Source organism: Oryctolagus cuniculus, chromosome 13, assembly GCF_964237555.1.
Source record: "Oryctolagus cuniculus chromosome 13, mOryCun1.1, whole genome shotgun sequence".
Taxonomy (NCBI): Eukaryota; Metazoa; Chordata; class Mammalia; order Lagomorpha; family Leporidae; genus Oryctolagus; species Oryctolagus cuniculus.
In genome coordinates, this window is record NC_091444.1 from 61,674,103 (window position 1) to 61,700,067 (window position 25,965).

A 25,965-nucleotide genomic window follows, 5' to 3' on the forward strand; every position below is an offset into this window, starting at 1 on the left:
ATCATCACAGTCTGTTAACTTAAAAGTAGAACTAACAGCAATTTGATGCCAAAGACAATTTATACAGTAAATTCAAAACTGTCCATGTGAGAATCAAGAACGCTAAATATCAAAAAAGTACTTCTGAACCCACCATCCTCTCATTTCATTTGTTCTCAGGATGACTGACTAAATGAGACACATTGGTGATGCCATGTTTATTTGTATTAACTTCTACAAATGTATTGCTTTTTATCATTTGACAAAAAGTATGAAAGGTTACATTAGTATGCTTAGACTAACTTCTCACCTTCTTCCCTTCCCATATCTTTCACTTCAATTATAGCATGTCTCCAATCCAAGGCTATTGTTCTTTCCTGTTCTCTGACCATAATCTCTACATTGCTTTCAATTTTAGTCTTTCAGTTAACTAGGTTGGCAGGAAAAGGCAGTTTTTAAAAATGAACTCTTTCCTAAACAGAAAAAACATATCTTCCATGAACTGAAAACACAAATGCTTATTGCTAGTCCTTTGATTGGGACTTACTCTGAAAATTCATCTTAATAAGGACTTTCAATGCTGATATTTTTCATTTTCAAAATTATTTGTTGAGTTGATACTTGAATGATAGACTAATTGGATCTCAAATTCTTTATCCTACTTTATTTCCTTGAAGATTTGATGGAACTTGTTTTCTGGAGAAATCTAATATGTCTAATTTAACTCATGATATGTTTTCATCTGGGTATCTTTTTAAAGATTTATTTAATTGAGAGGCAGAGTTACAGGGAGAAAGAGGGAGAGACAGAGAGAGAGAGAGAGAGAGAGAGAGGCCTTCCATCTGCTGGTTCATTCCCCAAATGGCTGCAACAGCCAGAGCTGGGCGGATCTGAAGCCACAAGCTTCTTCCTGTTCTCCCATGTGGGTGTGGGGCCCAACACTTGGGCCATCTTCTACTGCTTTCTCAGGCCATCAGCAGGTAGCCAGATTGGAAGTGGAGCAGCCAGGACTTGAACCAGCACCTGTATGGATATATTAACATATGTAAAGGTCAGAACTCACAAAAATAATCAATTATAGATTGGAAAGTGGAGAAAGAAGATGTGTAAAAGAAAAATGTACTAATTTCATTACTTTCCCTGCCTTTAAAATAATTAAATAGCAACTTAAAAAAATAGAAAAAATAGTTTTCCACATGAGTACTGAAATATGGTCTACTATTAAATATAAATTAATAAATACTAATACATTAATACATTCGAATATCAGAACATTATACCAAGTTTAATTCCAGGAATTAAAGGAAGACTTAAGAAATCTAAAAATATAGGGGCCAGCCTTTTGGCATAGCGGTTTAAGCTACTGCCTACAATGCCGATATCCCATATGTGCATCGGTTCCCAGCTACTCCAGTGCCAATTCAGCTCCCTGTTGATGGCGTGGGAAAGCAGTGGAGGAAGGCCCAAGTGCTTGGGCCCCTTCCATGCATGTAGCAGACATAGGAGAACCTTCTGGCTCCTGGCTTCAGTCTGGCCCAGCCCTGGTCACTGTGGTCACTTTGGGAATGAACTAGCAGATGAAAGATCTCTGTTTCTCCCTCTCTCTCTTTCAAATAAATCTAAAATATATGTGAATATATATATATATAATGTATAAAAACTATATATAACTCAGTTCATCCCATTTACAAATCAAAAACAAAAAAGATCATTAAAATATGTTAATGTTGCTATTTGCTAAAATTCAACAAGCAGCCCCTAAAAATTAAGACTGAGTAAATACTTCTTGAATCAGAAATATTCAAAGACATGTATTGCTATCATTTTTTAACACCCCACAAATGTTTTAACCATATCATTGAAATAGATATAAAAGGTGGTAAGGATTAAAACAATGATCATTTGCAAACTGCAAATCTAGAAAACCTAAAACAATCAGCTCATGTGCTATTTTTAAATAAACAATTCAATCAATTACTTGGGGGAAATCAATTCAGCAAAATTAACAACACTTTATATATACAACTAAAAAACAAATTTAAAAGACCTCTATTACTTTTTTTTTTTTTTTTTTTTGGACAGGCAGAGTGGACAGTGAGAGAGAGAGAGAAAGGTCTTCCTTTGCCATTGGTTCACTCCCCAGTGGTCGCTGGTGCCGGCACACCACGCTGATCCGAAGCCAGGAGCAGGTGCTTCTCCTGGTCTCCCATGTGGGTGTAGGGCCCAAGCACTTGGGCCATCCTCCACTGCCCTCCCAGGACACAGCAGAGAGCTGGCCTGGAAGAGGGGCAACCGGAACAGAATCCGGCACCCCGATCGGGACTAGAACCCGGTGTGCCGGCGTTGCAGGCGGAGGATTAGCCTAGTGAGCCGCAGCACTGGCCAAGACCTCTATTACTTATAACAGCAACAAGAAAAACAAAAGTCCTCGCAATAAATAGAAGACGTGGCAAAATCTGTACAAAGAAATCCTGAAATGCTATGATGCCGAATATGAACAAATGGGAATTATATGTGTTTTGTTTGGGTGGGGGGCAACAAACCAGCAAAATGAAATTCCAATTTATTGTTGGAGAACACTATTTCACACATACATCCAACAGGACAAAATAAATAAACAGCAACTTCATAGAACAAAAAGGGTAAGGGGTAAATCAAAATTTTGTCTTTAGTCTTAACTGTCTCATAAAACCAAATGCAGCACATCTAACCACATACACAAAGTTTCTAGAGTGCCTGGAATAACCTTTGTTATATTTTTTCCTGTTTTTTACAATTTTTTTTTCCTCCTGAGGGCACAGAATGACCATGGTCACACACACGGAGAACACGCCGCAGGCCGCCTTGGTCGAGATAAAGGATGGCCAACTGCTAATGCACACAAAAATACAACATGTAAATCAAAAACACAAATAAATCCTCCTAGTGGAGGATGGCCCAAATGCTTGGGCCCTGCACTGGCATGGGAGACCAGGAGAAGCACCTGGCTCCTGGTTTTGGATCGCAGGTCTCAGTGCGCTCGCTGTAGCGGCTGGGGGGTGAACCAATGGAAAAGGAAGACCTGTCTCTCTGTCTCTCTCTCTCACTGTCCACACTGCCTGTCAAAAAAAAAATGTACTCTTATTTTTCCAAAAGAGCAAAACCTTTTAAGTTTCGGTTCTGTATCCTTCATACTTTGCAGAACACTCAACTCTTCGGGTGCGGAACTCTTGTCACCGGGGCAGGGCAAAGGCATCACCGGTAGTGGTGGGCGGGCTTCTTGGCGGAAGCTGATTCAGTTCCCACTCCCAGACAGGAAGTGGAAGGCAGGGAGGCCACAGCCCTTTTTTCCAGTCTGGCTGTGCCTTTGCTGGCTAGTCAGTCATCCTGATTACTTCTGTAGCTGCCTCAGTTCCTCACCTACATCTCCACACTCTTCCTTCTCTACTTTCTTCATCTACCACATCTGTCGGCCCCTGTGCCCACTTCCCTCAGTAGTATTCATTAGCAGGGGCATCACTTCTGTTCTCTGCTTCCTCCTTTAAGTTTTCGGGGGTGACCTTAGCTGGTGTCCAGAGCCATGTGTGACAGGGTGGCTGGCCCATGCCAGTGATCTGGAGCCAGGGATAAAGCTAGGGGGCCCCACCGAGGTGGATGCATGGGATGAACAGTGCAGCAGACATGGCTTTTCAGAGCAGCCAGTGGGGCAGGAATTCTGACAAAGATGGCATTTTGCAAGTGTTGTTGGAAATGCTGATTAATTAACTAATGTATGGCATGAGGACTAGAAAAAATAATGATGGTACCCTACCTTAGTCTGCACTTCTATATTTTAAATCACATTTAAATATGAAAAACAAAATCACCAAATTATTAGAACAAAAACACTGGACAGTGTTTCTCACACTGATATTGAGAAAAAAGCCTGAAGGCATTATATGACTAACACTTTTACATCAAATCAATTTCAAACACACAAAAAACCCCGAAGTTAAAGTACACATGACAAGCTGGCAGATTCACCTGCATATCACAAAACACCTAACAAGTCCTACAGATTTGTAATACATAAGGAACTCTGCAGGCGTACACCTTCCGGATAGGTTAACGCCGGCGAGACCTCGGAGACACCAGACGCGTTTATCGGCTTTTCAGCTTCCACTTTATTTTTCAGCAGACTCGCGTTACATGTCGCGAACGCCCGCCCTGTTACCGGCATTCATTCACAACTCCTTCATTCACCACTCCTGCTTACTACTCGCATTCATTCATAGCTCCCGCCTGTTACCGGCGTTCATTCATAACTCCCGCCTGTTTCCGGCGTTCATTCACAACTCCGCCTGTTACCGGCGTTCATTCACAACTCCGCCTGTTACCGGCGTTCATTCACTCTCCGTCTTTTACCAGCGTTCATTCACTCCTCCGTCTTTTACCAGCGTTCATTCATCACTCCGCCTTTTACCAGCGTTCATTCATTACCCCGTCTTTTACCAGCGTTCATTCATTCCTCCGTCTTTTACCAGCATTCATTCACTCCTCCGTCTTTTACCAGCATTCATTCACTCCTCCGTCTTTTACCAGCATTCATTCACTCACCCGTCTTTTACCAGCGTTCATTCATCCACACCCGCCCACCGTCCACCTATTTATATATATATCATTCACGGAAAACATGTTACCAACTAAGTGTGGGAAACATGCAATAACAGGATGCTTAAAGTCAAAACAGGATCTTGCAATTAGCTACGGGCAGGGTGGAAAAAGCCCAGCACTAAACTTCTTGTGCTTGTACATGTCGGGAGGGTCACAGCTGGCCAGGCTGTCCCGTTCCCCGACATCTCCCCCTTATTTCTTTGCAAAATGGAGTGGTACTGTGCCTGTCTTAGGTGACCAAGAGCATCTATCAGGCTTACCCGTCATTGGCACATGAACATGAGGTGTGGAGGGAGCGTTCATGCCCTGTCTTAGGTTGCCTTGAAGACCTCTCAGAACTTACCCGTCTTTGACTACCATTCCAGCAGATTCAGCCACACCTGAATCTGTCCATTTTGCATGGGGTACTGGTTATTGAATATTAGCTGACTTGTTTAACCACCATTTGCGTATTAACAGCCCTTGCAAGATCCGAACAATAATTGATCCTGTTATTAACATGCTACCCAAAAGACGGGACTGATTAGCGGCAAATGAAAAGTGGTTATAGGGGTAGGTGGTAACACAAACTGCAGTAGATCGAATAACACAGGGTATGCCAACCAGGCCTAATCTTGCAATAAATCCGTTCAGCAATATATCATCAAGTGCCTGGGCGGTAGATCTTGTGATGCTATCAAGTATGGACAGTGTGGAGGTTTGGCTCACGGCTATGCCAATAGCGGCCTAACAAGCTGATAACGCCGCAATTACTGCAACGACGACCACGGTGACTCCAAAGTCTCTCCTGTGTTGAACGGCCATAGAGAAGTCCTTCTCAGGCAAATACACAACTGGAGAGGGAGAGGTAGGGCTCTCAAGAGACCCCAATACTCATCCAGCTTGGCCATCGTCGGTGACAGTGGCGTCATTATTAGTAGGAGTAGGATCACGATCATCTTGCCACTCTATTGTTCTTGTCCGTCTTTCTGGAGTCCAGATTGGATTTTTTTCTTCCTGTGGGAGAAGACAAACAGCGCCTCATACCCTTCTTATTAATGGGTATGGGCCTTTCCATTTGTTATCTTGTGGGTCTTTCCACATAATCATTTTTCTAACGTGTGGCTGAGCTTCTGTCGGTTCATGGGGTTTATTACTATTGGGGGTCTGTTAAGGGCATAGTGGGGTCACACCGCTGCATAGCGGTGCTCTTAAGGCGCTGTTCAAAATTTTTTAATACTGCTTTTGCCTCCTTTGTAAGTTGTCTGGGTGAATTTAGGCATGCATCGCCTTCCAGAAGTCGGAACAAAGGGTGCATTTCTTCAGTAGTCATTTTACAATAAGGCCGAATCCAGTTTAAATTTCCACACAATTTTTGTAAGTCATTTAAGGTTTTAACATGATGAGTGGAGATGATGGGGGTTAAAGAACTCTGCCCAATTTGGTTTCAGGCGCCGCGGTGGGTGGGGAGTTGAATCCCCAGTATTTATAAAAAAAGCGGCTTCATCGTCATTACAAGCACTTTCGTTTTCAAGCATTTGCCTTCTAGTCTGTTTCTCTGGCCCAGACTCTAAAACTATGGGCCTCATCTCGCTGGAAGCATTGACTGCAAAACAGCAACAGCACATAGGATGACGGGGTGGTTCGTAAGGAGGAGCGGAGGGCATTAAGGGCAACTCCGGGTATAGTGGAAGCGATCCCAGCGTCTGCGGATGTTTCGCTTTTGGTCGGGCTCCTCCGCTTTCTTCCATCCTTTGTTCCTCTATACTATCTCCTTTTTCGCTACTGTCATGGGAGTCTTCACTGAGCTCCTCCAGTAGTTCAGAGCCTTCATCTAAGAGTTCCCCGATCTGGTCATCCTCTGACCGTAAAGCAGTATCTATCAGATACCACAAGCGGATCACTCCCTCCTCGACTCCAGCGTTTCTCAATTCACGTCCCACCCGTCTCCACCGAACCTGTGATAAATCTCCTTCTTCAACAAACCAAGGACAAGTTTTATATAGTATCCTCGTAAAATTGCACACAGCTACACTCTTTACGGGCGTCCCCGTTGCCTTTAAAAGGCGGCTAATCAATAAGTGAATTTTCGTGGTGGACTCTGTGTTCCCCATTGTACCGCGGTATTCCTAGGCTTTTTCCCCTAGACTCCCGTCTATAGACGTTTTATTTCTTACCTTCTTTCCGCGTCGCAGCGATCCGAGTCACGGCACCAGTTGCAGGCGTACACCTTCCGGATAGGTTAACGCCGGCGAGACCTCCGAGACACCAGACGCGTTTATCGGCTTTTCAGCTTCCACTTTATTTTTCAGCAGACTCGCGTTACATGTCGCGAACGCCCGCCCTGTTACCGGCATTCATTCACAACTCCTTCATTCACCACTCCTGCTTACTACTCGCATTCATTCATAGCTCCCGCCTGTTACCGGCGTTCATTCATAACTCCCGCCTGTTTCCGGCGTTCATTCACAACTCCGCCTGTTACCGGCGTTCATTCACAACTCCGCCTGTTACCGGCGTTCATTCACTCTCCGTCTTTTACCAGCGTTCATTCACTCCTCCGTCTTTTACCAGCGTTCATTCATCACTCCGCCTTTTACCAGCGTTCATTCATTACCCCGTCTTTTTTTTTATTTTTTTTTTTTTATTTTTTTTTTATTTTTTTGACAGGCAGAGTGGACAGTGAGAGAGAGAGACAGAGAGAAAGGTCTTCCTTTGCCGTTGGTTCACCCTCCAATGGCCGCCGCGGCCGGCGCGCTGCGGCCGGCGCACCGCGCTGATCCGATGGCAGGAGCCAGGAGCCAGGTGCTTATCCTGGTCTCCCATGGGGTGCAGGGCCCAAGCACCTGGGCCATCCTCCACTGCACTCCCTGGCCACAGCAGAGGGCTGGCCTGGAAGAGGGGCAACCGGGACAGAATCCGGCGCCCCGACCGGGACTAGAACCCGGTGTGCCGGCGCCGCTAGGCGGAGGATTAGCCTAGTGAGCCGCGGCGCCGGCCCATTACCCCGTCTTTTACCAGCGTTCATTCATTCCTCCGTCTTTTACCAGCATTCATTCACTCCTCCGTCTTTTACCAGCATTCATTCACTCCTCCGTCTTTTACCAGCATTCATTCACTCACCCGTCTTTTACCAGCGTTCATTCATCCACACCCGCCCACCGTCCACCTATTTATATATATATCATTCACGGAAAACATGTTACCAACTAAGTGTGGGAAACATGCAATAACAGGATGCTTAAAGTCAAAACAGGATCTTGCAATTAGCTACGGGCAGGGTGGAAAAAGCCCAGCACTAAACTTCTTGTGCTTGTACATGTCGGGAGGGTCACAGCTGGCCAGGCTGTCCCGTTCCCCGACAGAACTCCTGCTTATACAGATTGATTACCCATTATCTGAAATGTTTGGAATCAGAAGTACTCGATTCTGGAATTTTTGGATTTCAAAATATTTGCATAAACATAATGATGTATCTTGTGAATAAGACCATAGTCTAAATATGAAATTCATGTGCTGTGATACCAAGAAATTTAAAAATGTCCATATTTTAAAAACTTTATGTTCCTGAAGAAGTGAATAGGTGGTTTGTTTTCACAGCATAGCCTAACCAATTCTGCCTATCAGGAAAAGGTGTGGAGTTGTTACACAGTTTGAGTATCCTTTATTTGAAATGCTTGAGTCCAGACATGTTTCAGATTTTGAGTTTTCCCCGATTCTGGAATATTTCCATATATATATATATATAATGAGATATCTTGATGATGAGATTCAAATCTAAGCACAAGGTTTATACCTACTTTATACACATAGCCTGAAAGTAATATTATTGAATATTTTAGTGAGCCTGTATTTTGACTGCAACTTGTCACATTAGATCAAGCATGAAACTTCCACTTGTAGTACATTGGCATTCCAAAATTTCAGACTTTGGAGTATTTGTATTTTGAATTAGAAAAGCTAAACCTGTAGTAATATATTTCATATCTGTCAGATCAATTTGGTACTATTTGCCAAAAATAGAAATGTACTCAGCCTTTGATCCAACAATTCTACTGCTAAGGACTGGCGCTGTGGCATTGTGGATGAAGCCGCCACCTGCAGCACCAGCATCCCACATGGGTGCCAGTTACAGTCCTTACTGCTGTACATCCGATCCAGCTCCCTGCTGATGCACCTGGGAAAGCAGTGAAAAATAGCCCAAGGCCCCCCTGCACCACATGGGAGGCCCAGGAGAAGCTCCTGGCTCCTGGCTGCGGCCTGGCCTACCCCAGCGGTTGTGGCCATTTGGGGAATGAACCAGCAGATGGAGGACCTCTCTCTCTGTAACTCTACTTTTCAAATAAATAAAAATCTTTTCTTTAAAAAAAGAATTTATCTAGACAATTCCTTTTGGAGCTAACTTTCTAGCAGGGAAATAAATACAAATGTGATTAAGGTTATGGAAACATACAGGATTCTCTGAAGTGAGCCACTATAAGTAACAGGAATATGGAATAACTCTCCAATGAGATGAGGCAGACAAAACAATGGAAATTGATCTTAAACACTTAACCTCTGATTTTTTCTCCCTCTTTCCGTCTCTCTCTCCCCCTCACCTCCCAACTTCTTTCTTTGCCCTCTTTCTTCTCTACCTCCCTCCGCCTTCCGTTCCTTCCTTTCCATCTTCAGATGAAGCTAATAAAATCAAGAATAATAAATATGAAAATAATAAATAAAATTAAAAAATCAATATTTGGTAGGCAAATAAATTTTTTGTATTTAATTTAAAAACTATGGATCCTAAGACTTGGAGAAAAATATATCTTGACACCATTTAAGGTCACACTGATGAAGAAAGGAGAAAAAGGAATGCTTTTCAACAATCTTTACTATAAAATGAGAAGAGAAATGCAATCATGTTAACCTCTGTCCTTTACTACACTTTAAAATATGTGTACATGTATACACACAGCCATTACGATAATCCAACAGAAACCTGCACCATTACTGGAGAAGTTCATCCTCTTAGTCCCGCAGTAGCAGATGGTTACAACCTAACATTATCACTCACAATGGAAGACTCTGATGGCTTCTTAGAGAATTTACCTGAATCTTCTAAGAAAGATGTCACAGATTAGAAAGACACGATAGTCTGAAGAAGTGAAATAATTCACTAAAGCCCACAGGATTTTATCTTAAAAATCACATCCAAAGAACACTGTCTTACTTCAACACTCTTTTGTAAATAATTTTGATATATAAGAACTGTATTTTTAAAAAGTCTCACCCATGAGAAAATAGTTAATGCCATTTATTCTTTGAGATTTTATGGAAAATGTTTCTAATGATCTCTTTATAATGTACATGTATTTAGTTACTATGCCTCAAATTATTTGCTTTATCTAAACACATAATTAAGGTAATAATTACCTTAATTATGTGTTTAGATAAAGCAAATAATTTATTAATTAATTTATTAATAATTATTCTTATTTTCCACACAATGATATTTATTTTTTATCTATTTTTGTTTTGTTTTGTTTTGTTTTCCCTATTAATCTATGTGGGCTAAGAGTTGTACTTAGGCAACTTAAAAGTATGCAAAGGATGAGTGTACAGTTAGATCAGATTAGGGGGCCAGCGGTGTGGTGTAGCAGGTAAAGCCACCGCCTGCAGCAATGGCATCCCATATGGGCACCTGTTCAAGTCCTGGTTGCTCCACTTCTGGTCCAGTTCTCTGCTTTGGCCTGGGAAAGAAGTAGAAGATGGCCCATGTCCTTGGGCCCCTGCACCCATGTGGGAGACCTAGAAGAAGCTCATGGCCACTGGCTTGAGATCAGTGTAGCTCTGGCCATTGCGGCCAACTAGGGAGTGAACCAATGGATGGAAGACCTCTCTCTTGTGTGCTCTCTTTCTCTGCCTCTCCTTCTCTCTATGTAACTCTTTCAAATAAATAAATTAAAAAAAAAAAACAGCTTTTAACCTCAAACCTTTCTCTATCTGCTGTACCTTTGCTCTTAAATTATCTTTAACATCTTCACTGGGAAACAAGGAAGAGACAGAAACATAGGGAACTAAATTGTGTTACTTGTTTTTAAAAGCCAAAACCAAAGGCATTTAAGTAATGAGCTTTTATACATTATCTGTCCTCTACTTTTACAGAAACATCTAAAGAATACAGAAGGAATATGTATAAAGAAATCTGTCCAAATTAACAACAAAAAATCATCCACTTTAAAAAAAAAAGGATAAATTGTTTACTCTTTTAAAAATACACAGAGTGGCCAGCTTTGTGGCACAACTGATTAGGTGGCCACTTGAGATGCCCATGTCTCATCTCAGAATGCTGGTTTAAGTGCCAGCTACTCCAGTTCTGGTCCAGCCCCCTGCTGATGCACTTGGGAAGCAGCGGGTAATGTCCCATTAGTGAAACAATTCATAATCTGTCAGTTGTACCAATTCCTGCTGATGACATTCAATACAGATAGTTAATACTTAAAACCCATTTTTTTATTAAATCTTATGCAACTTATTGATCAAGAATATGTATAGGGGCCGGCGCCACGGCTCACTAGGCTAATCCTCCGCCTTGCAGCGCTGGCACACCAGGTTCTAGTCCCGGTCAGGGTGCCAGATTCTGTCCCGGTTGCCCCTCTTCCAGGCCAGCTCTCTGCTGTGGCCCGGGAGTGCAGTGGAGGATGGCCCAAGTGCTTGGGCTCTGCACCCCATGGGAGACCAGGATAAGTACCTGGCTCCTGCCATCAGATCAGCGCGGTGCGCTGGCCGCAGCGCGCCGGCCGCGGCAGCCATTGGAGGGTGAACCAACGGCAAAGGAAGACCTTTCTCTCTGTCTCTCTCTCTCTCACTGTCCACTCTGCCTGTCAAAAAAATAAAAAAAAAAAAAAAAGAATATGTATAGGGATATCCCTGGCAAATAAAACTGAGTCATGTAACTTGGTCCCTAAAGCAAAGTGGTGATATAAATTCAAATTAAAGGTTTATTCAGAGGCAGGGGTGTTTGGCACAGAGGTTAAGATACTGGGATGCTTGCATCCACTGTCAGGGTGCCTGGGTTTGGGGCCCAGCTCAACTTTCAATTCCAGCTTTCAGCTACAGCATACCCTGGGAGGCAGCAGTTGATGGCACAAGTTCCTGGGTACCTGCTGCCCAGATAGGAGACAGAATCAAGTTCCAGATCCCTGGCTTCAGCCTAGCCCATCCCTGGCTGTTGGGCATTTGGGGAATGAACTGGCAGGAGATCTGTCTCTGTTTCTGCTTAACTAAGTTATAAATAAAAGTTTTAAAAATAAAGTTTACTGAACTACCTTTCAGACTAAAATTAAGAAGTTAATGATATAATAATGAAATATGGGTCTAAGGCCACCAAAAATTCAACTACTTTGGGAAAATAGAATTGTTGGTCCTGGGAAAATAATAAAAAAAAGCACAATGAAATCAAGAAAACCCTAGAATAATAGAATCTATGTTAAGATCTCAACTTTGATAAATTTAGGTAAGCAAAATCTAATTGATTTAATGGGGGAAATATTTGGGTATACATTGGAATAATTTAATTCTATAATCTGAAAAAAATGGTATAAGCTATATATGTTAAAATCCTCAAACGTGGTGAACTTACTTTCATTCATTACTGTATGATTATGAGGTGCCTAGCATAAAGCTAATTGGCACCTAAAAAGTACTCAATAAATATTTAATTGAGAGGATAAATTTCAAGACTATTTAAATTTTAAAATAAATGTTGTAATTATGCCAAAACTTTCAATCATAAATTCTATCAGCTGTAATTATTTGGAAATATTAAATTACTAGTTTAGCAATAACACTTAAGGAAGTATATGGGGGAATAGTTGTGCTCCCCTAAGCAAGCTGAAATATTGGTATTTTGAAACTGAGTGAAAAACACATTTGGAGCCATTTGTATATTACCTAAAGCTGTTCTTAAGATCAATGTGTAATTAATTATATTAAAGGTTATAAAAATATCTATCAAAATTTTAAAAAATACAAAAGCTTGTAATATAGGAAAAGCTTTATTACATAGCTTCCAGGTTAGTAGTCTATTTACTTACTTTAGTTTTCTAACCATTAAGGTATAAAAGTTCTCACCATTTTAGTTTTCAAAAGTAATTTTTGGGGCCAGTGCTGTGGCATAGTGGGTTAAAGCCCTGGCCTGAAGTGCCGGCATCCCACATGGGTGCCGGTTCTAGTCCTGGCTGCCTCTCTTCCGATCCAGCTCTCTGCTATGGCCTGGGGAAGCAGTAGAAGATGGCCCAAGTCCTTGGGCCCCTGCACCCATGTGGGAGACCCAGAAGAAGCTCCTGGCTCCTGGCTTCGGATAGGCCCAGCTCAGGCCAATGTGGCCATCTGGGGAGTGAACCAACGGATGTAAGACTCTCTCTCTCTCTCTCCCCTTCCCTCCCTCTCCTCTCTCTGTGTAACTCTGACTTTCAAGTGAATAAAATAAATCTTTAAAGAAAAAGTAATTTTCAAATAGTTTGTTGGTATACCTAGTGCTACCAATATGGTAAGGCAATTTGCAAATAAATAGCAAAATAAATGGCGAATTAAAACATCATCGACACTAAGCCTGACCTCCGCTTTCACTGAACCTTTTCTTCATAAGAAAACTAAAAATGCGTCTCAATAGCATTTGTTTTGCTTGACAGCATAATTGATTAGTAAGCAAAGTAGTCATTTGTGGCTTTTTTATAGAAAGCATCTATTCAATCAGTGTGCCTGGCACACATTTTGTGCCCAATAAGTACTTGCTGAATAAACTATTCCAGTAGTGCTAGACTTGGGTCAAGTCAACCACATTCTCATAGACTTTAAGGAAACAGCATGCATTAATAAGAGAATAGAGAGAATGAAAAATGCAGTTTGAGAGACTCAGGAGGTGAGCAAAGCTAATTGGCCCGGCCTTTCTACTATCAGATGATACACTAACCACTCTCCTCCTGCATGCCCATTTACCAAACCTAACAACAAGTCGTTATCAGCAGTTTGTGGGCTTCTGGTGTTGTGGTGGGCTATCAAAAATTTCTGGAAGCAATGTCTTTTTCCAGAGTTCTGTAATAAACTGCATTTTTCCACTAGATATTTTCTCACAGTTTTCACCATCTTTCATAAAGTTCTATGTAGGCCAGCACTGAGGCTCACTAGGCTAATCCTCCGCCTTGCGGCGCTAGCACACCTGGTTCTAGTCCCGGTCGGGGCGCCAGATTCTGTCCTGGTTGCCCCTCTTCCAGGCCAGCTCTCTGCTGTGGCCAGGGAGTGCAGTGGAGGATGGCCCAAGTACCCCATGGGAGACCAGGGGAAGCAGCTGGCTCCTGACTTCGGATCAGCATGGACTTTACAGATAATAAACACTTTCTGTAATTCATGTGGTCCAGGATACAGAATCTAAGGTGCAAGATAAGCAATAGCTCTTCCACAAACTCTCAGAATCAGAAGTAGATGCACAGTGTAGAAAAGGGATGGGGTAGGAAAACCTATAGCATATCCGAGGAACAGTGAGTGGGATGGGTTTCCTGGGACAGCAAGTGCAGGAAGGGATAGTTACACTGAAAGCCTTGATAGTATTTATTTATCAATGTATTTTAAGGAATTTAAGTGTTTCTAAATTTTTATATAACCTAATTTGAATTCTTGATACTAAAAGACATTAAGTTAAGTTGTACTTACTGCCAGAAATGTTATTGATTGCATCTGGGGAAATAATTTGCATTAATTCTCCAAACTGTTCATTCTTCTCACAGTTTTCTTTAAAAGATTGGAAAAGCAAAATGCAGGGTTCCTTTCCATTTTAACTGAACAGCAGCTTTCTCAAAACATGAAAGGCAACAGGAGACTGAAATTTTACCTTCCCACAGGGGGTTACAGGAAATGACTCCAAATAAAAACACAGCTATAAAGCACATCTAAAAGTGAAGATGGTCAATCCAGTCTCCAAAGGGACTTTAGAAGATGATTGGTAATATGTTATAGTTCTCTAAACATATTATATTAAACAGAAAAAACAAGACATATGAAAAGTTTCTGAGGAGTTGAGCCTAGCAGTCAAAACACCCACATTCCACATGAGAGTACCTAGTAGCTTCAGCTCCTGCCACCACACACAGTAAGAGGCAGACAGTAACAGCTCAAGTAATTGGGCTCCTGTCACCCACACAGGAAGCCTGGATTGAGTTCTTCATTCCCAGCTTTGGCCTCAGCCCAGGCCTGACCACCATGGGCATTTGGAGAGTGAACCTGAAGATGGGAGTTTTCTGTCTTTTTCTTGTATGTCTTTCAAATGAATAGATTTTTTTAAAAATTCAGAATGCTGTTTAAATGACAATAATTTGAGGATAACTTTTTTGGTAAGATCATCCCATTCAACATTTGAAAAATGCTAAATTATGAGCACTATGGTCCAAGAAAGTAAATTGGGAAAATATCTTTTTCCTTGCAGTTATCTAGAAATGAAGTCAAATTATCTATAAATCAATATTACCAAAGTAGACCATACTGAACTGATTTCTCCCAACCATTCTCCATCCTGACCATCTTGCTTTTCCCACAAAAAGCAGTCCAGGAGTTAACTTATTACTATTTCTTTTCATTCAAATGTTCTATTTTAAATTCTTTCCTTAAACAAAGGGCCTTTCTATCCTTTCGTTATTGTGTGCTCCTTTTGAATAGTTTCCAGGAATAACAACTGATGGTGAAAAAAATATTTGCTCTTAACACCCTTTGTATAAATTTATTGGATGATGGTAGTTTCCACGATTAACAACCCTAGCATACCACAGGCCACACATGGTGTGTTAAATGTTTCCATGACAATAGACATCTTTGGGCATGCACATGATGGATTTTAGGAGAAAATGTAGCTGTAGAGGAGACAGTGTTACTTTTTGTTGAGAATATTTTCACATAACCAAAGGGACAAAAAAACAATGAGAATACATCACATAAGGCAGCTTTACCCTGCAGTTTTAATGCTGCATAAATGTTTATTCATTCCAGGGCATCACTGAGAAATATTTTTGGAAATCTTTCCTTCGAAACTTAATTACCATGGATGTATAAAAGTAAATAACAGGGACTGGCGCTGTGGTGTAGGGGGTAAAGCTGCTGTCTGCAGTGCCTGCATCCAATATGGGTGCCGGTTCATGTCCCGGTTGCTCCACTTCTGTGGGGAGCAACTCGGACTAGACTAAGTTACTGGAATTAAGACTTATTCTATGCATCTGCTCTCCCACAATATGGCGCTGGGAGAGGAGGAAACAGCTTCTACACAGCTGCCTCCAGTTCAACCAATAAACTGTAGGACCTGCTCCTGATTGGAGGAGAGCAGCGTACTCGGCGTGTGGGTAGCAGAGTTGGGATTGGTTGAAGAGGACTATAAAGGAGGAGAGAGACAACATGCACCAGGAACATCTATCTGAAGGAACACCTGAGCAGCCCCCGAGAGAGCCGGCCGGCGGTGTGCTGCTCCCCCGCGGAAGTGGGGAAAGTGGCAGGGGGAACCGCCCTTCCATGGAGGTGGAAGGGTCGGTAGCCAACCCGGGAAGAACCAGCAGCAAACCTGGGGAGGGCCGAGCAGACAAAAGAACAGCGCAGGGTCCTGTGTCGTTCCTCCACGAAGACGGGGAGCGACACACTTCCAATCCAGCACTCTGCTACAGCCTGGGAAAGCAGTAGAAGATGGCCCAAGTCCTTGGCCCCTGCACCCATGTGGGAGACCCAGAAGTTCCTAGCTTTGGATTGGTGCAGCTCTGGCCATTGCAGCCAATTGGGGAGTGAACCAGTGGATGGAAGACCCCCCCTCCCCCCCGCCTTCTCTCTCTGTGTAACTTTGTAAAACAAATAAATAAGTCTTTTTTCAAAAAAAGATAACTAGTGTATGGTGAAGTCAGAGCTTGCCCAAGGCAATCTAACCAGACATACCATCATTAATCATATCTTTGAATACTATTTGCATCATATTTTTCATGGCATTCTGTTCATAAGGTCACTTTGGCTATCACAGCATGAGTTTATTATCCTGTGGGTACCTTGTCTCTTAGGGATAAATTCTTTCTTTCCTGGAACATGCATAAATAGTCTTAAGGCTTCTAATGCAACAAGACAATCAGCAGCTGCCTCCTAGGCCTCTCCTAACACCGGCTCTACAGGGATCCAGCTTTGGGATAAGAAATTACACCTACTGCCATGTAGTGAGGAAGCCAAAGTGAGCCAAGTAGAGACACAGCCTAGAGGAATAAATGGTTACCTTCCGTCAACTTAAAACAGCCTCATGAATTAAGGAACCATCAGCCCCACTCACCATCAGACTATACACACAAGGGACTCCAAGTAAGAACCTCCCTTCCATCCCCAAAATCATGAGAAATTAATATTATATAATCCACAATGTTTCACGATGGCTTGTTACATGGGATGAAAAAATTGCAATGAATTTCTTTCTGCACCGAGGATTGCACTGTTTTTCAATATAGGACCTTCTAATTTATTGTGTTTAATGCTAGACCTGGGACTTACTCTGTGATTCAATGATGCTGACAAATGTTTATGAGCACCAACTATCTGTTAGGGGTTCCTAACACCCTGTTGAACAAAACAAAATATTTTGCCATCTCAGAGAGCTTATGTTCTAATGAGGTTTAAAACAATAAAGGCAAAACAATTAGAAATACAAGAGTACTTCCCAAAGTTTATGGAAACTGATGTTTACAAGTTTATTTTGGTGCAGTTTTTTTTTTTAAATCCATGCATGTAAACTTCAAAAAGCTCATGGAAATTCCCCTCATGAAACACCCTCATGACCAACAGCATGAGAGAAAGCTCTGAACTCTGTATTGATGGGAAGGTATAGCACCAGGTATGGAAGATCAGAAAGCTAGGGCTGACGGGAGGCAGGCAATGAGAGGAGCACAGCTCAATGAGATGACATCTCAGCAAAGACTGGAAGGAGGTGAAAGAATTCAAAGAGTATCAGAAGAGTCATTACAAAGGTGCTGAGGGCTGCTTGTGAATGCATTGTTCAAGGAACAGCAGACAAGCATGGTCAGCTGGAGTAAGGCAAAGATCTCAAAGTTAGAGGGCAGTGGGGAGCCAGATTATGGATGCTTGTGAGGTTGTTATGCTTATGACTGATATTCCTCTGAGAAAAAAGTAGGATTGTTGAAAATCAGGGTTGACAACAGCAGATCTGACAATCTAAAAAAGTTTTCACCTACCATGTTCACATGAAAAGAAGGTGTATAACTCAATTTTGCATCAGAAGATCAGAGGCAACTAACTTTATAAGGGGAAATGTTTTTTCAGCTCACAGATTGGAGGTTCAAATCAAAGATTGAGGGAGAAGTATAGCATAGGCAGAATGTATGTGGAGGAACACCTGGCTGGCAAGTGGGGAGGCTGAAAGCAGCTAGGCCCAATTCAGTCATAACCACCATCTCACAAGAACTGTTCTCTGAGGACACACCCCTAATGGCCTAAGGATGTCTCTCTAAGTCCACCTTTTAAGACACCATAATTGAATTAAGTTGCCACCCTCTGATTACAATTAATATATGGCTTTAAGTTTAAATGTCTGCATGATGTTGGGGGGCAAGGCATATTCAAATTATAGCAGAAGGCAATGACTAGAGCAATGAAATACACAGAAACCTGCTAAACTACTGCAGGGAAGGATGATGGGGTGTGAAGCAGACTGACAGGTGTTCAGTTGATGAAGTGGTCTGGATATACCAGTAGAGCCAAAAGGATTTCCCAACGCATTGGCTAAGGGAAGTGAAAGAAGAGGAAACAGCAACAGGAAGGTAGAGTTGCCATCAACTGAAAAGGAGAAAGACACTGGGTGGAACAGAACAGAATTGGTGACAAGTCCAGAAGGCAGAAATATCTACTAGATGTTCAAATGTGTACTTCAACTATGCAGATGGATACAAAATTTTAAAGATCCTAAGAAAGGTCTGGAAGAGAAGCAACTCCTGGCATCACTGGTATAGAGAGTTTTTTTTTTTAATTTATGCAAAATAAAAGCACTTCTGAATATGCAGAGAGGGAACATTTCAACATGGAAGGGTTACTTGGTAACAGATGAGGATACATGCTGTCTGCTATTTCTACCTTCCTGGAGGGTAAATTATGGACCTGAGAAACAATTTTCCCACCTCTGGCCCAATCTTCCTTTTGAATCTTGCATTGTTGAAGATCTACTTTCATACTGCTTTCCAAACTCCCATTTATCAGAATTCCCTGATCCGTTATTAGTGCAAAATCTTGTGTGAAAATGAGCTTAACACTCAATAGTACAAAGTAGATTTTGTCTGACATTGGATAAAGCTGAGTGGATCTGGAGGTGTGGTACAAAGGGTTAAACTGCATTTGGGACACCAGCTTCCCATATGGGCCTTTCAGTTTGAATCCTGGCTCTTCTGTTTCCGTTCCCGGCTAATGCATCTAGGAGGGCAGAAGACGATAACCCCAATGCTTGGACATTTGCCACCCATGTGGTAAACCTGGATTGAATTCTTTGCTCCTAGCTTTGGCCTAGCCTGGCTGTTGTGGCCATCTGGAGAGTGAACCAGTGGATAACAGACCACACTTTATCGTGTGTGTGTGTGTGTGTGTGTGTGTGTGTGTGTATCTACATACACACACTATACATGTATATAAAATTCAAGAAATCATTCTTGAGGCTGATATTGTGGCATAGCTGGTAAAGCCACCACCTTCAGTGCCAACATTCCCATGTGGACCTGGGAAAGTAGTAGTGGATGGCTCAAATACTTCGATGTCTGTTTCCATGTGGGAGACCTGAAAGAAACTCCTGGTTTCGGAACAGCACAGCTCTGGCGTTGTGGACATCTGGGGACCAAACCAGTGGATGGAAGACTCACTCTCTGCCTCTGCCTCTCCATAACTCTGCCTTTCAAATAAATAAAAAGAAACCATTCTCCATGCATGTCTCCAGATATAGACAGACAACAAATTACAAAAACAGTTACAAACATTCATGCAAACATAAAGACAGGACACATAAAGCTTTGTAAGCAAGAAATGAAACCCAGTGTATTAGAAAGTTAATTCTACTTGTAAGGAAAGAAACGCAGATCAAGTAAAAGTTGACATAAAAGCTTTGTATTACATATTTATTCTATAAAGACTTTCATCATGGACTGAGGTCTCTGTGCCACACATTTTCACAATTAAAGTATTCAGAGATAAAAAGAAAATGATAATTACAAAAAGCCATAACATTAGGTTTGACAAAGGTGTATCTGGGCCAAACAGACAAATTAAAACTGAAATTACATTTCGGCCTGAATAAAAAATGACAACTTTGCATAAGAATCTATCCCGTAGGAACAAAACAGCAAAGTTTAAAAATTTACATGTTGGCATATATAAAACTAGTCCAGGTCAAATTAATGGGAAATTTAGAGGGCCAAAATATTAAAGTCATATGCATTGTATTTAAAAATCATTAATCCTAGATTTTTAAAAAGGGAAGTTTCATGAATTAGTACTTACTAGCCTTTATCATTTCAGTGTCTCATGAATACAGACTCAGGTATTTCTGAATTCAGCATTAAACACAGATGGTTTTGATAACTTCTAAGGAGCAAGAGACAGCAGGAACAGAAATCAGCACAAGACCTAGAGAACAGGCAGAAGGTAACAGAGAATCCTATTCCTTTCAACCTATCTATGCTGAATTCCTACTTCCCTAGCCACCCCAAACCAGAAAGCCTCTCTCCACAATCAACAGGCAGATACTTCTATGATCCTGGAAACTATCTGCAATACTGCTCCTCAGCTGGTCTAGCACTGAGGCACAGGTTAACCACAGCCTGTGATGCTGGCATCCCACATGGGCACTGGTTTGACCCCATAATGGGGTCAAGTCCATAATGGTTCAAGTCCCAGCTGTTCTACCGCTGACCCGACCTCCAGCTAATGCACCCAGCAAGGAAGCAGATGGCTCAGTATTTGAGCCTTCCCCCCAATGTGGGAGATCTGGATTGAGTTCCAGGCTCATAGTTTTGCTCTGACCAGCCCTGAAATGGCAAACATTTAGGGAGTGAACCAGTCAATGGAAGACTCCCTGGCCCCCATCATTCTGTAACTATCTGTAACTATGCCTTTTAAAAAATTTTAAAGAATGTTTTTCGGAAGTTAACCATTAAGTTCAAAAAATTTTATTCATTACCTCACATCCTACCCAAAATACCCCAGAGAAACATAATTTTACTAGTATTGCTTTGCTTTTTTGGCTATCAGCTACCAAAAAAAAAAAAATACTAAAGAACAGGCCAAAGCAAATTATGGAACAGGCCACAACCTTTCAGAAGCTGCCAAGTGTCAAGTTGTTTCTGACACATTGTCGTACAAACTTTGAAGTAAAGACTAAACAGAAAATCCAGTGCTAACTGTAAGGAAAAGGGTGCATGCAGTGCAGTGCCTCCGCACACTGGGCACCAAATGTAGGGAAAAGGATGCAGATCAACAGCAGTCGGAATACAAACTCATAGCTAGGTCAAATTTAGTCAAAGAAAATAAACTCTCAGAGTTGGACCAAATGCCAGCGAGCACACAGACTGAACACATGGCAGATGGCCCAGACCCCAGTAAGCTGGGCCTTTTTATATCTTAAGTGGGCTGGGGGTGGGGAGCCATAGGCAAAGGGGAGCATTCCATAGAAGTTTTTCAAGTTTTGCCTCCTGGCTTTGAAACCTGGGGAACAATGAGAATAATAGAATGAGAGGTGAAATTGGCCCCTTGAAAGAAGGCAGGAGTAACAAGAACTTAAAATGGCTGAGGCTTGTATACTTGTTTCCTCAATCCAGATTCTGAGTATAGATAAGGAGATGGGGCATCAGTTTCTTTCTGGATACTTCCTGCTGATATGTGGTGTAGACATGGGAAGGGGTATCTATACACTGGATTGGATTGATTGGAGAAGGAAAGCAAGCAGCCTTGTGTTGCTCCTGCATGATGGCTCCAGATCTAGAAGTCATGCCCTCCTCCAAGGGCTTTTGAATCATGTTAAAATGAACATGGTAGGAATAGGAGCACTGTGACTATGAGGATAAATGGAGAAATTTTAAAAAATTGCCCCAGTGGGAAAGATGGCCAAAATGAGGACAATGGAGGATATAGGACAGAAAGAGGCCTGTCCAATTAGTGGGAAGACAGTTGTATGCCTGACTGCTCCCATTTTGTTTAGGGTGTCTAACAAGCAGATCAGTACACAGGGTGTAAAACAGAGGACAGAGTCATTATTAGAGTATCAAAGAGAGGTGGGAGTTTTCTTATTTAGAGGTAGGCAGAAACTGACAGAAGGGGCTTGATAATAATCAGGTAGGCTGTAAGGCCTGGCCCAGGTATGTTGTGAGGCCCAGACCTATCTATCTCTTCACAGGTAGCACTGGATGAGACACAGTTGTTGTGGATTCGTTTCTTGGAGGAGGAGCATGCTGGGGGCAAGAGGCGCGGAGTCACCACACAGACCCCGGGAGTCAGGTGAAAGCAGGCCAGAGGCAAGCAGCCTGCAGACTCGTTTATTTCAGTTGCTACAGCAGCTTATATAGCCAAGGCAGCCAATCTGGTCAAGGGGCGGTCTATGCCCTAACCAATCACACCCTGTTGCCAGGCAGTTTCTGAAGCCATCCAATCACAGTCTGTTGCTAGGCAGTTTCTGTTGCCAGCGGCCATCTTGGCATGGCTTTCTCATTCCACCACATTTCCCCTTTTTTGTTTATTTTTGAGCAATGGGAGACATGATTCTTGGCCATACTATTGTTGACCCCATTTCCATGTGGTCTCTGTACGCAGCCGTGCCTGTCTTAGGTTGTCCCCCAGGGGATCTTACCCATCATTGACTAACCAGTGCTCAAAATGGGAGACCACAGGAGTGCTTTCTCAGATGGGGGTAGGAATGAGGAACAATGGTAATCAGGAATGGCGTGACTGCACACAGGCTGTGGGCCATTTGAGTGGCTGACCAGAGCTAGTGGAGTATAATAGAAAGTGTTGTTGGAGTACGTTTGGGACTATGACTTAATGACTGTGCCTCATCTTTGAACTCACTTTGTGTTCTGATATCACTTGCCAAGTCTTTAAATTCAGAATCCAGGTCTCTGTTTTCAGCATCTACTGCCAATCCAGTGGCTTCCTCTTCATAAGGGAGGTGTGAAGCTCTGTGGGGGAAGACACCCCATTGACAGCCATTACCTAGCTGGCTGGGGAGGAGGGCTGGCCTGAATAGGAGGTTAGTATCGAATAGGTAGCCTCTGTGCAGCATTGCCTTGATTGGTACTGACCCTAAGCTGTCCTACTGATGGCAGTGGTTACTTTGGAAGCTGGGCAGAGGGAAGGGCTTTGTAGCCTGGGGCCAACAGGGTCTGTGATTATGACCCAGGAGTCCTCCAACCCCTGGGGCAGTTCCATTTCCAGTGTCCTGGCTCCTGGCAGAGCTGACAGGGCTCTTCATGACAGCTGCTTGCCCAATGCCCTGACTCCTCATTTCCTAAACAGGTGCCATCTGGGGGGGGGGCATAAACTGGCCTTATTGGGTCTCCTTGATGGCAGATCACCATGTAAAGCAGCCATTAATTGGCCTACCACCTATCCTTACATTGTTCCTGCTGCCTCATTCACTCCTCTTTCTTCTGGTTTCTGTTAAAATAGAACACAGAAGCAGTCTTTAGGAATGTCTGCCAAGGGGTTGCTCAATCCCTTCCCTAATTTTGGTGGCCTAAATGAGATACTTATGGTCACAGGCATGTTACAACAATATTCTTCCTGTGAGGGAAGATGATGCCCATGAGGAAAGCTATGTCCTTCTATGTAAGATCAAAAGATAAGACCACCTTATCCAAATTGTCTTCTATAAGATCTGAAGATCAAACTACACCCTGATGGAGAGTCCTGCAGAATAGAATTAGTTTCCCATCTTGAAGAGACTAGAGAAACAAGGGAACAAGTCAGGCATCCCAGATTGCTTACTGTCAGTAACAAAATCAAGTGAAAACTTAACAATTTAGGCTGTCAAATAACTTACAAAAACATTTATCAAAAGGTCTAATGCCTTCTACCAATTTTAAGAGTACATGTAGTTGGAAGTATTTCTTGACTATCTAACACAAGTACAAGCCAATTGAAACAGAGCTGTTAGTAAATTCTCCCATGTAGGGCCCAGCGCCATGGCTCACTTGGTTAATCCTCTGCCTGTGGCACTGGCATCCCATATGAGCCGGCATGGGGTTCTAGTCCTGGTTGCTCCTCTTCCAGTCTAGCTCTCTGCTGTGGCTCAGGAGGGCAGCGGAGGATGGCCCAAGTGCTTGGGACGCTGCACCCTCATGGGAAACCAGGAGGAAGCACCTGGCTCCTGGCTTTGGATCGGCACAGTGCCAGCCGTAGTGGCCATTTGGGGGGTGAACCAATGGAAGAAAGACACTTCTCTCTGTCTCTCTCTGTGTGTCGGTAACTCTACCTGTCAAATAAATCTTAAAAAAACTCTCCCATGTAGATATACAATATGTACACAGATATAACACATTACAGGAGAGAACAACAAAACACTTCCAGTTATTAGAAGAGAGAATTAGGCTGCCAGTACACAATGGAGGGGAACATATAGAAGATGATCAGGGGCATTCTTTGCAGCAATGTTGTTCAGGAATTACTGCTATTCTTGAGTTTTTCCTTGATAGCTCTGCAAAACACATTATTAGAGATGGCTGAAACAGAGGTTTTGTCTTTGTGTGAGAGAGAATTTAGATGTGATACAGAGTGGCAGTGCGAGATGCAGCTCCATTATGTTAGGTTTAGGATTTTAGGGTTCATAGGAGGAGAGGAGACAGCTAGTTTTAGAGAAAACTATTTTAGGGAGGACAGAATGGGGCGGGGATGGTAAGGAGAGAGTAGGGGCTTGAGCTCCCTGGGATAGAGGGCCAGGTGGGGTGTGTGGGCATGGTGTTGAAGTCAGGCTTCACTGCACTTGAACAGCCTTTCTTTCCTTTTTTATAGAAAACTTTTATTTAATAAAAATAAATTTTGAAACTAAAACTTTTGGATTATAGTGATTCTTCCCCCCATAACCACCCTCCTACCTGCAAAACATCCCATCTCCTACTCCCTCTTCCATCCCATTCTTCATTAAGATTCATTTTAATTATCTCTGTGTACAGAAGATCAACTCTATACTAAGTAACAATTTCAACAGTTTGCACCCACACAGACACACAAAGTATAAAGTACTCTTTGAAGACTAGTTTTACCATTAATTTTCAACACATTAAGGACAGAATTCCTACATGGGAGCAAGTGAACAAGGAGCCTGTTGTTGATTTAACAATTGACACTTTTATTTATGACATCAGTAATCACCCAAGGCTCTTGTCATGAGCTGCTAAGGCTATGGAAGCCTCTTGAGTTCTCAAAGTCCAACCTTAGTTAGGCAAGGCCGTAATCAAATTGGAAGTTCTCTCCTCCCTTCAGAAAAAGGCACCTCCTTCTTTGATGGCCCCTTCTTTCCACCGGGATCTCACTTACAGAGATCTTTCATTTAGGTCATTTTTTGCCACAGAATCTTCCTTTTCCATGGCTGAAATACTCTCATGGGCTGTTTAGCCAGATCTGAATGCCTTAAGGGCTGATTCTGAGGCCAGAGTACTGGTTAAGGCATTTCCATTCTATGAGCCTTCTGTGTATCCTGCTTCCCATATTGGATCATTCTCTCCTTTTTAATTCTATCAATTATTATTAGCAGGACACTGTTCTTATTTATGTGATCTCTTTGACACTACAATGTGACTAGTTTTGATATGCTAAAATCAGTATTTTCCCTATTTGATTGATCAGTTACATTGAACCATTGATTTTTGGCTATACCCCTCCCAATACGGAACAAGGTTCGATTGTTCCTTACCCATTGTATAAACCCTGCTGTTTTAATTCCATTATCATTGTGGGGAGCAATCCGGACTGGACTAAGTTACTGAAATTAAGACTTATTCTATGCATCTGCTCTCCCACAACATGGCGTTGGGAGAGAAGTAAACAGCTTCCGCACAGCTGCCTCCAGTTCAGCTAATAAACTGTAGGACTTGCTCCTGATTGGAGAGCAGCGTACTCGGCGTGTGGGCAGCCGAGTTGGGATTGGCGGAGGAGGACTGTGAAGGAGGAGAGAGACGGCATGCACCAGGAACATCTATGGGGAACATCTAAGGGAACCCGTGCAGCCCCCGAGAAAGCCGGCCGGCGGTGTGCCGCTCCCCTGCGGAAGTGGGGAATGCGGCCAGGGGGAACTGCCCTTCCACGGAGGTGGAAGGGATAGTAGCCAACCCGGGAAGAACCAGCAGCAAACCC

At 42.6% G+C, this 25,965-nt stretch overlaps 1 protein-coding gene across 1 annotated transcript in view; it reads right to left on the bottom strand.

Annotated features, from left to right (window-relative positions):
• Nucleotides 1-726: 726 nt before the first annotated feature.
• The window catches only part of LOC103350913 (opsin-3), a 59,576-nt gene continuing 34,337 nt past the window's right edge, over nucleotides 727-25,965 (bottom strand). Inside the window, exon 2 of the mRNA XM_017347709.3 lies at nucleotides 727-1,002. Coding sequence (XP_017203198.3) covers nucleotides 953-1,002 — 50 coding nt within the window. The 3' untranslated portion in view covers nucleotides 727-952. The remainder of the gene's footprint in view (nucleotides 1,003-25,965) is intronic.